A 13,067-nucleotide genomic window follows, 5' to 3' on the forward strand; every position below is an offset into this window, starting at 1 on the left:
TATATGACTATTATATCACTGTATAAAACATGTGTGACTTTTCTGCCAGACAAAGGTCACTCAGCTGAACCACTTTGTTGACATCGGTTAACGGCTATAAACGCAGCTGACAGCAGTTGGTGTGCAAAACGTAAATGTAGGGCTGACTGCAGGGAACAGGCAGACCAGCTTACTTCTGGGGCGTCAGGTAACCTTGGCTGTCACGGAATCATGGAACCTGAAGCTTAAAAGGACAAACCACAGTAAACGTCGTAGTAGCAGGAAAGTATTTTCATTGCTTGAAAAAAAAAAATAAAATTCAAACTTTGTCATCACATTAAAAACATTACATGAGAAGTAATAAACATATTTACACTTCTGTTTTGATTATAAATATACATTATATACAAAATAATGTTATAAAATGTAGAAAGTTCAGTGCTTCTGATTTTTTTTTTAAATTACTGAAATACTAGTCTTCAAAATAAACTACAAACAGACAAACTAAAACCCATATTATTGATTTCTGAAGGTCATCTTCAAAATGGTCCTACATGGTCAGAGCAGAAGGTCAGTAGTGGACATTATGAAGGGGGTCTTGTCTGCACAGTCCAAGGCAGTAGATGGGCTGGTCCAACAACAGGCTTTACAAGGGCAGGAATATCGCTGTCCGAGAGATAGCACGGTCCAGGTTTCTTCAAAGAGATCTTGTTTCCTCCCTCCTCATTCTGCCCCACCCCGCCGCCTCCTCTCCTTAGTGTGACAGCACTTTCCACCAGGGTGTCCAGTATTATTGCTGTAAATATGTATATTTTAAAGAAGAGCTTCTGCACACCTCTGGTTTCCAGGGGCAGGCTTCCCCTTTTCCGTGCAGCGGTGGGTGGGTATGAAAGAAACAGGATGAGCGTAGAACCTTCTAACTCTAATCTCCACCTGTCTTGGCAGAGAGCATCTCAGTGGGTGCTTTGCTATTCAGCATTTGGAACCAGGATGAAGGACAGGAGTTAGGATTTTGCAACCAGATGGAGAAACGGGGGGGGGGGAGGGACAACGCTGTGTCTCACACTGCTTCTTCTCTTTCAGAAAGTAACAGCTGCAATTTTGAGACTATTTGCAGTAGAAGGTGGCATCTAATTCAGAAACACAAAATAATTTTGGGGGTTTGTATCAAAATAAGGCAGTGGCAGGGGGGAGAGAATGAGGAAGGAGAAGAAGAAAGTAATGTCTATTCACAATCACTGGTAGTGCAAAGGGCATGAAAACAGCTGAGACACCTCAGCACATAAAGGTGATTGATTTTAAACGCATCTGTAAGGCTTTAAATAGAGCTGGGATCACACATCCTCCTCCTCCTCATCAACGGGGAAGGGGAAGTACACATTCCTTATCACATCTTTTCCTTCTCGAACGTTTAAATCCACAAAAATCCCATCCCGTGTCATGGCTTGGGTTAATCAGTTCTCCAAAGCGTCACCAATTGAGATGACATGCAAATTCGGTATTCCTCTTTCCTTCCCCCTCTCGCCCCTTGCACAGTATCCAGTATATGCAGCAGGAGAGAGGAGACACAAATAGATGCATAGCGGGACGTATCAACCACCCCCGCCCAATACTGTCCAGGTAACTGCAGAAACAGCAGTCAAGTGTCTGTTTGGGCTTGTTAGATTCTCTTGACACACTTTAGGCACTTTTAAACCCAGAAAAAAAAAAACCGGAGACCTCGTTTATACTGTATCCATTATCTGCATAGCAATGTGTCTGTCTTCACATGTTCCGTGGCAACATCTGTGATAGTTAAGTGCCTCCTCATCTACCCGCACCTCCCATAACCAGAGTTCTGGAAAGCCAGGGGTCTGTCTATGAGGAACTGGCCTCAGTATCTTTTAAAAACAAATTAAAACAACATTTTTAACCCCTCTCTCTTCCCTCTGCCTCACCTCTTCTATAGCCAATGAGATTTCTGGTGTCAAACTTCAGACAAGGGCAGTAAGAACAAAAAGGTGTATTGCATCTTTCAGTAAATTCACAGTCTGTCCAGTTCACCCAGTTCCATCCTCCGCCTGAGAGCAGCAAGTTGCATGTAATTAAAAACAGTCCAATCCAGTTCTGAATTGTAAACAATGCAGCAGGAACATCCATCCACTGGTATTACCAAATCTGAGGTGCAAATTGGCTGATCTTCAGTCTCATACCTGTCAGGATATAAAATAATACCAGGAGTGAGAAGGAAGAAGAGCATACAGAGTACTACAGAACTGACAAATCATAACTCAAGTATGTCAGACCGAAGCAGTTTAAGCCAGACGTTACTGCAGTTTAAGTATCCGCATTCAGTGTTTTTGGCTGGGTCCAGAGACAAAGAATCACCGGGAAAAAGTGTTGTCCTGTATGATGAGTAACCTCTCTACCTGGACCAAGGGGAAGAATGCTTACAAATCTGGGTGCTTCCCATTAGGTCTCTGTAAAAAGCATATAGTCTAGTTAAATAGCTTGTGTTCAGAAGCATTAAGCCTGAATGGTGTGGAGAGAGGTTTCAGGGACTGTAATGCTGAAAATAAAAACACTTCTGGAGATGCCTGACGTAAATCTGGGAGTCTAGCTTTGAACAGCAAGATCTTCAAAGGAAGATATGGTTTTTAGGTCAGTTAACAGGAATGAAGCGGCTAGCTGTCATTTGTATCTTTGAAAGTCCTTTCACTTAGTCTTAAACTTTTAATATTGTTGGTTGACTTCTGTTCCAGCTTGCCTTCCGGAGGAAATCTGATATCCACCCTGGCGAGGGAGACAGAATTCTGCAGATCTGACCTCACAGATCACTGCTATATGGCACAGCAAGCTTCTTTCTCCTGGAGTCTGAAACTAGTCCTAAGCATGGCTACACTGAAGACGGCAGGGGTTGGTTAAGGTCAAATGGCTTTTCCTTCCACTGAGCCTTTTTCCAAAGCGTCAGTAACTGTTCAGGAACCGGTTGGTTCCTCAATAGTTGCTTCTTAAAGTCTTTAAAGTTCAGTGCTGGGCCCTTCCTTGTTCGTGTATCTGTCCTCTGACTTTTCAATATCTAGATTTCAAAATCTAGATGTCTTTATCAATAACAGCATTAATACCTGTTAGAGAATATATAGCTGGATCTTAAATGCCAAGAGGTTGAAATTACCTTATTACAGACTTCCTAAATGGCTGTTATGCCTGTCCGCTAACACATTCAACTACCTTCCACCTTCTGCTGAAAATCAATAGCCTTGCCTGTTTCCACAGAACACAGATTATCCATTGTAGTCATGGGGAAAAAAAAAAGTGGCTATACATCAATGGGCCTGTGAATTATTATTATTTCCATTTTTGTTGACTACCTATTTAAGAGGAAAAAACCCAGCACAATGTAGGATTATTACGGGCTGATGTTCTGTGCTTTCACCTCCCGTTGACTCATCTAAGCTCAAAATCTCTGGTTTAATAAAATCAGAGCTGGTAATTTCTCTATTTTCCCTGTTGTATGTTCTGTGTAGGCCACAGAAGAGATGTGAATGCTGGGAAGCATTGGGATCCCTAGAAATAGAGTAACCTTCTCGGATGCAATTCTAAAGGATAATTTTACCCCTTTACTTTGTGAATTTATGCCTCTCCACCTGCGTACTTACTTACCTCTGTGGCTATGATGCACTCATTCCTTTCTTCTGTTATCACGAAGACGGACTGGTACATTGAATCCCTCGGAGAGCATATTGCTGATATCCTACATTCTGGCTTTTCACTAAGGCAGGGCAGAAAGAAAGGAACGTTAGTTTCCTACTAACAAGCCTGACTCTCAAAATCTGCCATGAATATGGAGGGGTGGAATGAGATAGCTGTGAAGGCGTGGGAGGGAAGTGCATGTTCTATATAATGGCAGGACATTTTACTAGAAAAGTGGAAGTGAGGAATAGCTGCTGTCTTCCTACGTTTCTGCCGTGGCTGACCTAACAGCATGCTCCTCAGACCTCTGTGTAACAGCCACAAGAAGGTCCCAGACAAGGCTTTCAGGACACGTATCTGAAGACTGATAAGCCAGCGAATATCTGCCCTTTTCCTTTTTTTGAAAAAGATGAGTTATTTTTACTCTATTGGTCTTCTCAGTAAGTGGACCATTTTGCCTTCTTAATAAGTGAAACACTTACTTTTAATCACTATATGCCTTAACAGTTGTTCCTTCAAGATCTGTTGAGGAAGGGAAGTCACTTCTCGCTTTCACCACTGACCTAGCCATCCCGCTCCCCGTCCCAGTACCCATCCTAGCAGCACCCTGCACAAATGCTCGGTTTAATTGACTTAGCTAAGGATACCACTTGGCCATGACACATAAACTCCACCCAGTATGAAGATTCCTGGCTTTGCACTGGTCTGTTTTGTCTATTATCTGCTCAAGGTTTCTTTTTCCCCCGTATTTTCTCATCTGCTTCTAGACCGCTATGAAGATGAGGTGCCTTAAGAAAGGCTAGAAGGAAGACCGCGTTCTCACCTGTGTAGTCGGAGGGGAGACTTTTCTCCTAAACACTTTTCACTTTTGTAATACTTATCTTCCTGTGTCGCTCTACTTGTCAGGTCTTTTACCAGATTGTAGTCCAGTTTATGATTCTTGGGTTTGTAGTTTGATTTCTCCAGCCCACAGTCTACTTCAAGGTCTTTATTTTTATTGGTGTTTTTGAGCTGGGAAGCTGGAATGAGATTGTCCTTCTGGAAGTCAGAGAGGTTGTTCATTGTCTCCAAGTCCTGCTCTGGGTGCATCCTCATCTGCCTGATGACCATTGCTATCATGCAGAACAGTATGAGCAAAGCCACCAGCCCCACTCCCATGGATATAGCAATCCAGGGGACTGGTTTAGGAGGAAGTGTAACTGGCACTGAATAAACCGGCAATTCGCAGCGGTTGCCCATGAAGCCAGAAGGACAGTAGCAGACAAAGCTGGCACTATAAAGTCCGCTGTAGCATGTGCCTCCATTCTCACATGGCCCAGAAGCACATTCGTCTCTGGTTTTGATGTCACAGTTCCTGCCACTGTAGCCTGGCAAGCACGTGCAGGAGTAATCGTTGATCAGGTCATGACAAGTTCCCCCATTGGAACATGGGTTTCTGGCACAATCATTGATGTTTATCTCACATTTCTGACCAGAGAAACCAGCCCGACAACGACACACACGAATCTGACCAAGGTAAAAGCAATTACCATCTGAGGGATAAAAAAAGTAAAATAAATTTAAAAAAAAATTAGTCTGCAATCCATTTCACTCAGAAACCTAAACCCCTCCCCAGTTAGCATTTTATTTTATCTCAAGAAAAGGGAGGTTATTTTACAAAAAACCACACATCTAAAAGTTCCTTCTAGTTTACCCAATTGTATCACCACGCCTTAAAAATACACCCCTCGTAAATATGTAATAACGTTTATTTAATTTACTTAATTCTGCCACCTTCCCTGTCCCACGGTAGAGCTTATGCATTGTTTTGTTGCGTAGAAAGTGCCAGTGAAAGTCCCCAGCAAGGGACTAAAATTAGGGTAGACGTGGAATACAGTGGGGGAGAGGGACTAATGTGTTAGAGGAAGAGTAGAGGTCAGATTGGATTTCTATCACTTCTGCACTGAAAAGCACAAACAAGTCAGAGCCATAAGATTTTTTATTATTTTTTTTATGTATATAAAAAGACTCACCATTTGCACACGGGTTGCTTGTGCACCTGTCTACTTTTTTTTCACAGTTTGACCCTGTGAAGCCGAAAGGGCAAACGCAAGTGTAGCTGGCCCCTTGTTCTTTTTCCAGGCATGTGCCACCATTAAAGCAGGGAGAATCTATACACGTCAGAGCGCTGTGCTCGCAGTGAGTGCCGTAGTAGCCAGGGGGGCACAGGCAGTGATAGCTGTTCTCCATATCCTGCAAAACACAACATTAGGCCACTGTTATTTGGTGGCACCAAGTAAGTGCTTGCACGCTTCTTTTTGGTTGGCGGCAAGCGCAGTTCAGTCCCTTCCCGTCCACCCCCTGATGTGGCAAAAGCGACGTTTGGAGAGTAACTAACTGCAGGCTGGACTGTGAGGGATGGAGCCATGAATCAGCCGTACTTGGTGCGTAGGAGTAATGGCACGGCTACGCAAGCAGAGCAGGTGCAGTTGCAGGGAGCCTACAGGCAGCTGGACAAAAAGTTACTAACCCCACTGCTGTCTAATGGGATCCCTGAGGTCCTCCCAGAGCAGAATGGCACGTGTTGACCTACACAGCTGTGATCAGGCCATTCATCCTCTGCATGAGAGCCCTTTTTTTCTCCTGTACAAAGGCTTGCGTTGCTTTGCCATGGGAAAGCCCCACTACTTCCATCACCACAAAACGCTTTTGTCTTTCCAAGCACTACACGTCCAAGGCCTTGGGAGAAGGGAGCTAGGGTCTTGCGCCATTAGCCTTAATCTAAACATGCATCGGATTACATTTGATATCTATAATCGATCAGGCTTTATCAACAGGTGGAATCAATCATTGACTGGGTCTGAAAACACACTGAAACACTAGACTGCAGGAAACAAAAAATGCAGAGCCCTGTTTCACAGAGTGTTCCAGCTGGTTGTCCTCATATTGTCTGACACTACACTCCCATAGCAGAAAGCAGAAGTTTTCTTTTATTTGCTCTTCAAATACAGACTTAGCGCATTCTGTCTGTGAACCTTCGTTGTTTTTTATAGATCTGCTCCCTCACCAGCCTTGGGTCTCGTCAGGCTCTCATAATGGCTGCCACAGAAACCTAAGGATCAGTTGACTAGTTCTAATCTAGATGATGCATCTCCTCCTGTAACAGACTTCCTTCCCTGACACCTCTCAGGAAGGGTTCAGTATGACAGTTGTGAGTGTCGGTAATGAACCTGCAGGCTATCGAATTCCCATTATGTTGTTACAGAACCGTTTCTGGAAAGGTATACTGGGGCTTGCTTCACACACAGACACACACATTTAAAATATTCTTACCGTGCAACTACCGCCATTCCTACAGGGGTTGCTGTCACACTCGCTGATCTCGTGTTCGCAGTCAACACCGGTGAAGCCAGGTTTGCACGAACACGTGTAGCTGCCCTGGCCAGTGTTCATGCAAGTTGCTCCATTTTTGCATGGTTTGTGGTGAGTGCAGTAGTTCAGATCTGAAAAGATAACCAGGAGTTAAACATCTTTGGGAAAAGGCATTTACGCAAAAACACTTTAGTCAACAAAAAAGAATTTTCAAACAAGTATTATAATTTTGCTATCGGTAGGAATACTGGAGATGATTATCCAGGTTATTATCAGCAATAATCAGGTGTTTCAGATTATCACCTATTTCGGATATTTCTCTACGTCCACCACTGTAAAGCGCACGTTCTTCATTTTGAGACACCTAGCAATGATTTAACTTTCTTAGTGCATTGGTCCTCCCTCCCTTTTTTGTGTGCATAAACCGACTAGCTACTGTGGGATTCAGATGCCAAGCTGGAAAATGTATTTCTTAAGTGCCTGTTCTCTGAAAGACATGCCACAGCACTACAGACGCATTGCGTACAGCGTGTCACATACTAAAACAGCGAGCCCCATCTTTAAAAGGTGTGCTCCAAGGCACATTCTGGGGAGGCAGGGAGGAAATAAACATGTTTTGGCTTGGAGATTAAACAAACACTAGAAATCTTTTATTATTTATTTACCATGCTCTCTTGTTATCAATGTCAGTAGTTTAAACTGTCAAAACGCTCTGCCAAGCTTGACGCTCCTTTTATTTTTTTTTCCCTTTAAATTTGAGACAGGGGTTAAAGCACACGAGTTCGTAGGACATAAATAGGAAAGCTTTATTATCTCCATATTTACCACAGAGTAATTGGGATGTGACTGCTTCTGCAACAAGCAGAAAAAACACATCTGCAACTTTACTTTTCCTGCTTAATTCAGACTTCGCCATCTTAATCCTATAACTCTCTCGAAAACACTTAGCTTGCTTTAAGCACTTAATGATCTCAGTGCCAGCAGTGCATATATGGCCTTGAGGACATGACTGCTCAGCTGGCTATGGTTCAGTGATTCAATGGGTTGAATAGGTGGAAGTGCTCTGGTGTACCTTAAAATGGAACCTGTACTTTTCATTCTTGCTTACATGATTTTTCTCTCATGCTCCAGACTTATCACATGAGTTAACTTCCTTGTATGCAAAATAAGGAAGGCCCAAATGATGGTGTTTACTGCTGCTGGAAACTGTTTAGTAAATTGTTATCGTTGTACAGGGAATAAGTTAAACTTAGCTCGAGCGGGCAGAAAACTTGCCTGGCCAACGCTCATCCAGGTTGTTGGGGGTTCCTCCCCCCCCAGGCGAAAAAAACTTTTTTTGCCAGACAAAAAAATGCAGCTACAAAAAAACCTTTTCCTGTTTTCACATACAAATACAAGAATCGGTGTCTGAGACAGCAGTGGTGCAAACCAATGCCTATGTACCTTGCGGAAATCTAATTCTAGATCCAATAGTTCAGATTCCTTAGTCCAGTACTGAGGCGCACCCAAGCTAGAGCCACAAGCGCAGCCTTCAGAACTAACCTTGATCACAGAAGAGGCCACCCCATCCTTCATCACATATGCACTGCCATTGTGTTTTACAAGTCCCGTGGCGGCAGCCTATGTGGGGAATGCATTCATCACAGTAGCGGCCTTGCCAACCGGGTCGACAGCTAAAAGAAAAGTCAGATTAAAACATTAATGACATGGAAAAGAGTTTAAGTTTCTCTTACAAGGTGATATTTTAACTGAAGTTCAGATTGCAGTTGCCATCTACTCACATGCACTCTCCGGGCTTGTTGCAATATCCATTCTGTTCAGTACATCCAGACAGACAGATGGCTGTAAATAGAACATACAAAAGCAGAAATATTTAGGTAAACACACATGGCACTACAGAATGCACATTTAAAAGGGGAAATGCCATCTTTAAAGAAAAAAAAAAAACAAAAAACCAGCTTTGAAAACCAGTTTCGCACTTTCAAACTTTGTTTCAAAAATTCTCAGTCCGGGGAGTTCTGGAGCAGGAGGAAGTGTGCAAGGAGAGCCAACATTTGACAAGCTGTCCTTTCATTTTTCTGTTTATGCAACAAATATGAACTCTTGCAAGTCTGGCTAGAAAAGGAGCAAGAGGTGGTGGCTTTGGCTTGTGCATAACGAGACTGAAAAAACCCAACAGGACCCCGAGTCCACAGTAAAGATTCCCACCACTGTGCCACAACACCTGCCTCTCCTCTCTGACAGCAGGACTGGTGGAAGCATTTGTGTGGGCAAGCTGCTAGCATTTTAACTTGGGCTATCACCGATTCAGCGATACAGGCCAAGACCCTTTGTCTGCTACCTCTTCCTTTGCTGTTAATGCTTGCAGAGGTGAACAGCCGCATTGGCAGTTGCAGCCAAAGGGGCCAAAGTCCCCAGCGTGGAGCTTTCACTCCCCAGGCAGGGAGTGGAAAGGTCAGCGTGAAAATACAGCCCTGAGCGCCTACCGGGTAACCGTGCATAATGCTTTGTCATGGCGTTGTGCCAGCCACCTTATTTTAAGGGCTGACCACAAAGACAGCTAAGGGCAGAGCCAGACAAGGGAACATGCTTTTGGGTCCCAAGTCCCTTCATCACATAAGCTCCCTGCTGCCTTGGGGGGTCTGTGTTTTCCCAAAGGCCTCTTGAGCACCATCCCCCCCCCAGGCTAACGCCCCATCAGCACGGATGAGGACCTAGGGAAGCCAAAGCAGGTGACATTCCTCAAGGTGCTGAGGCCTCCCTGAGCCTCAGTCCTGCCATCAGTCCTGCCTGATGCCCACAAAGGCCCCAGTTCTGCCCTTGGGGTGACGAGGGCAGCCTAGGGGTGTGCGGGGCACCCTTGGCCGTGCATGGCGGCCGTTGCCGATGAGGCACTTACGCTCGGTGCAGTACTCGCCAGTCCAGCCGGGCAGGCAGGCCAGGCTGCCGTCTGCCTCGCAGACGTAGTGTCCAAAACGGTCATCACGACGCTTGCAGAGGCGGGAACAGCTCTCGCCGTAATAGTTCTCACTGCAGACCACCCGGTAGGAGTAACGCAGTTGGGTCAATGGGCTGCTCTGCACGTCCTGCGACCAGTCTTCACCTACTGACAGCGACCGCTGGATCGACATCTCGCTGATGAGGCAGTCCTCCGAGGGCGGCCGGGAGCCTGCGGGAGAGCAAACCCCACGTCAACGGCCAGCGGACAGCACCTGCAACGTCGCCCCTGGCGTGAAAACTGGTCCCCCCTGCTCATGTATACATGCACATAAGTGTGTGGGGGCACATATGTACATAAGGGCATGCCCCGTGTACAAAGGTGGTCACCGGGGCGTGCAGAGTGGGAGCGCTAACCCCGGCCGAGGGGGCTTAGCAAGAGGGCCCTTTGAAAGCCAGGGCTGCCATCGAATATCCTTTTCCTCTCCGCTCAGAAAAACATCCCAAAGCCATTATTCCTTTCCAAAGGGCGGAATTTAAGCAAGGTGTAAAATACAGGAAAAGGCGGCCGGGGCTCGCTGGCAACCTCCCGGTTTTCTCACCGCAGCCTGCTTCGCTTTCCCACGCCAAAAATAAACCGGAGGAAACGCAATTGTGTTGGAGATTAGGCCGGGGCAGAATCAAAGCGGCCCCTGATGGTGGGATAAAGCCGCCCCCGAAGTTATAGTATAAACAGCTGAGCGGGGGGGGGGGGGGGGGGGGGGAAGGGGGGAGGGGCGGCCGTTAACCCTTTGGGAGTGGGGTGTGGGGGGGTGTTGGGGGGGATGCGGGGGGGGAGGGGCGCGAGAGGGGCGCCCCCTGCCGGCGGCGGCCGGCCCCGTAGTCACCTTCCGGCAGGTAGTTGGCGGGCGCGTGCCAGGCCTGGATGATCAGCGAGAAGGTCCCCTGTGGAACGGGGAGGGGGGAAGGAGGGTCAGCCCGGCACCCCCCGGGCACCCCCCGGGCCCCCCCGGCCCTGCCTGGCCCCGCCGAGCCCCGCACCGCTGCGCCGCCCTCGCTGCCTCCCGCGGAGCGCGGGTCCGCACCCCCCACCCCTTGCTTGTACTTCTCTTAATAACATTTGTTACCCCGAGTGCTTCTGGGCTGGATGCGCTTTATTTTGTCCTTCCCCCCCCTTTTCCCCTCTCCCCCCCTCTTTTCCCCTCTACCCCCCCCTTTTCCTTCCCCTTTTCCTTCCCCTTTTCCCTTTTACCCCCCTTTTTCCTTCCCCTTTTCCCTTCTACCCCCCTTTTCTACTTCCCTTTTTCCTTCCCTTTTTTTCCCTTTCCCCCTTCCCCCACCCCTTTTCTTTAGCTTTAAAGGAAGTTCTGGAAATAAGTCTAAAGGCGAAAGTAGTTTGTTTACATCACAGATAACCAGTGCCTTCCCTCTCCTGCCTCCTGCCCCACCATCGCAATCGGGTTTCAAGTGGGATCTCACCGGCCACGTGAAGTTAAAGGGCAGCTTAATGGGGCTGTCAAATCTCTCCGTATCCTTGATGCTGAAGGAGTTTATTCCCAGAACCGGGGTGATGATGCTGCCGAAAGTGCAGGAGCCCGGGGACACCACTGCCTGAAAATGCTTCAGGCAAACGTGAAAGAAGGTCCTGCAGTGGGGGAAGCAGGGCTTCCCGCTGGCCAGGGACCCTTGACTATTCACGAATTCGTGCAGCTCCAGCTGGAAGACGCCAGAGCCGGACACCCTCTGCACAAAGGGGAGACACACAAAATAGCCAAATCAGACTTTACCCCGGCTTTGCCATGCAAACTTGCTTCCATCACCCACTTTACATTTCGCGAAACCTTTTTTTTTTTTTGGTGTGCCATTACCTGCTGCAATATCGTTAACAGAAACGTCAAGCCAAAGATGCGCAAGGCTGTCATTCTTGGGTTATTCGAGCTTCCAGTTCTCAGTGGGTTTAGTTTTCCTCCTGTATTCCTCAAATGGTCCAAGCAAGCGCCGCTCGGTTGAGGGAGAAAAGAGAGGGGTCACGGCGATCCTCCAGGAGCAACCTGCTCTTCCAAATATTCCCCGGGCACCAGCAGAAACGGGAAGATAAAAATCCAGGTGGCGATCCGTGTCCCCCCCTTCTGGGAATTAATCCTGCAACCAACCGCCGGCCTCCGGTCGCTGTCGTCGCCTTTATAAACTCCAAAGCCGGGTGGGTTTTGTGGGAGATGTGGAGGGGAGTGTTTGGTGTGGGACCGCTCCTCCTGCGGCCGGTGCTCACGGCGCTAAATGGAAAACTTGCTTCCCTTCGAGCTGTTTATATAGTTGCCTCGCATCCTCACAAGCTCATTATGTAAACTGTCAGTCAGCCTCACGGCCGATCCCTCCCCCTTTTCCATCTTTCCTTTCTGGGAAGAAAAAAAAAAAAAGAGCCAAATGTTGCGGAGAGCCCTCATATCCAGAATTAATACCCTGCTGCTGCTGCCGGCGCTGCCCGCCGAGGAGCCGAGCTGATTACCAGCAAACCAAGAAGCATCTGTTGAGATATTTACGGCGCTCACACTGAGAGAGTTCCCTCGAAAAATCAGGCGCCTCTCCACGGAGCAGCCTTCCAGAGCGGCTGAACAATAGCGGAAGAAATGTTTAAAAAACACCCTTGTTTTCTTATTTACTTGTTTGCTTGCTGCCCCACCGCAGCGCCCCGGCCGCACCCCGGGCTGCCCCGCCTAGTCCCGGCTCGGAAAGTAGAAGCGAAACGATTTTTACTCGTTAAACGGGCAACCGGGACGGCCCCGCCGCCTCCCCCGGCGTCGGCCCGCACCTCGGGCTAACGGCGAAACCCACCCGGGGAAGTGGGGGGTGGCGATGGCGGGGTGGGCTGGGGCTCTCGGTCGCCCCTCCGAACCCAGTGGCAAACGCGGGCTGAAGCGAGGTGGCCGCGTTTGGCGGTCCCGGCTATCCTCCTGCTGCCCCCCGCCTCCCCCCCCCCCCAAATAAAAAACAACCCAGGGGCAAAGGGGAAGAGTGGGGTGCTTGCAGGCAGCGAGGCGGGGGTCGCGGGGGGCCGTGGGTCGTGTCGCGCTGTGGCCGGGCTGGCGTGTGGCGGCCAAGCCCTTGGCCTGATTGCGGCGTGCGCTTAT

General features: G+C 47.8%; 1 protein-coding gene across 2 annotated transcripts; it reads right to left on the reverse strand.

Annotated features, from left to right (window-relative positions):
* Positions 1-252: 252 nt before the first annotated feature.
* Positions 253-12,410, reverse strand: DLL4 (delta like canonical Notch ligand 4). Of its 2 annotated transcripts, XM_064462529.1 has the most exons (11): positions 11,808-12,407; positions 11,419-11,682; positions 10,827-10,884; positions 9,902-10,171; positions 8,784-8,844; positions 8,545-8,675; positions 6,964-7,133; positions 5,664-5,883; positions 4,475-5,183; positions 3,622-3,730; positions 253-2,171 (listed from the first exon to the last, which is right to left on the reverse strand). In XM_064462529.1, exons 1-11 carry the CDS (start codon positions 11,859-11,861, stop codon positions 2,166-2,168), a joined length of 2,052 nt encoding a protein of 683 aa, XP_064318599.1. In that variant the 5' UTR covers positions 11,862-12,407; the 3' UTR covers positions 253-2,165. The 2 variants fall into 2 exon arrangements, with proteins under 2 accessions (XP_064318599.1, XP_064318598.1); XM_064462528.1 differs by lacking the exon at positions 253-2,171 and having other exon boundaries at positions 2,195-3,730; positions 11,808-12,410.
* Positions 12,411-13,067: the final 657 nt, after the last annotated feature.

The sequence above is a fragment of the Phalacrocorax carbo genome, chromosome 10 (assembly GCF_963921805.1).
Source record: "Phalacrocorax carbo chromosome 10, bPhaCar2.1, whole genome shotgun sequence".
Classification (NCBI taxonomy): Eukaryota; Metazoa; Chordata; class Aves; order Suliformes; family Phalacrocoracidae; genus Phalacrocorax; species Phalacrocorax carbo.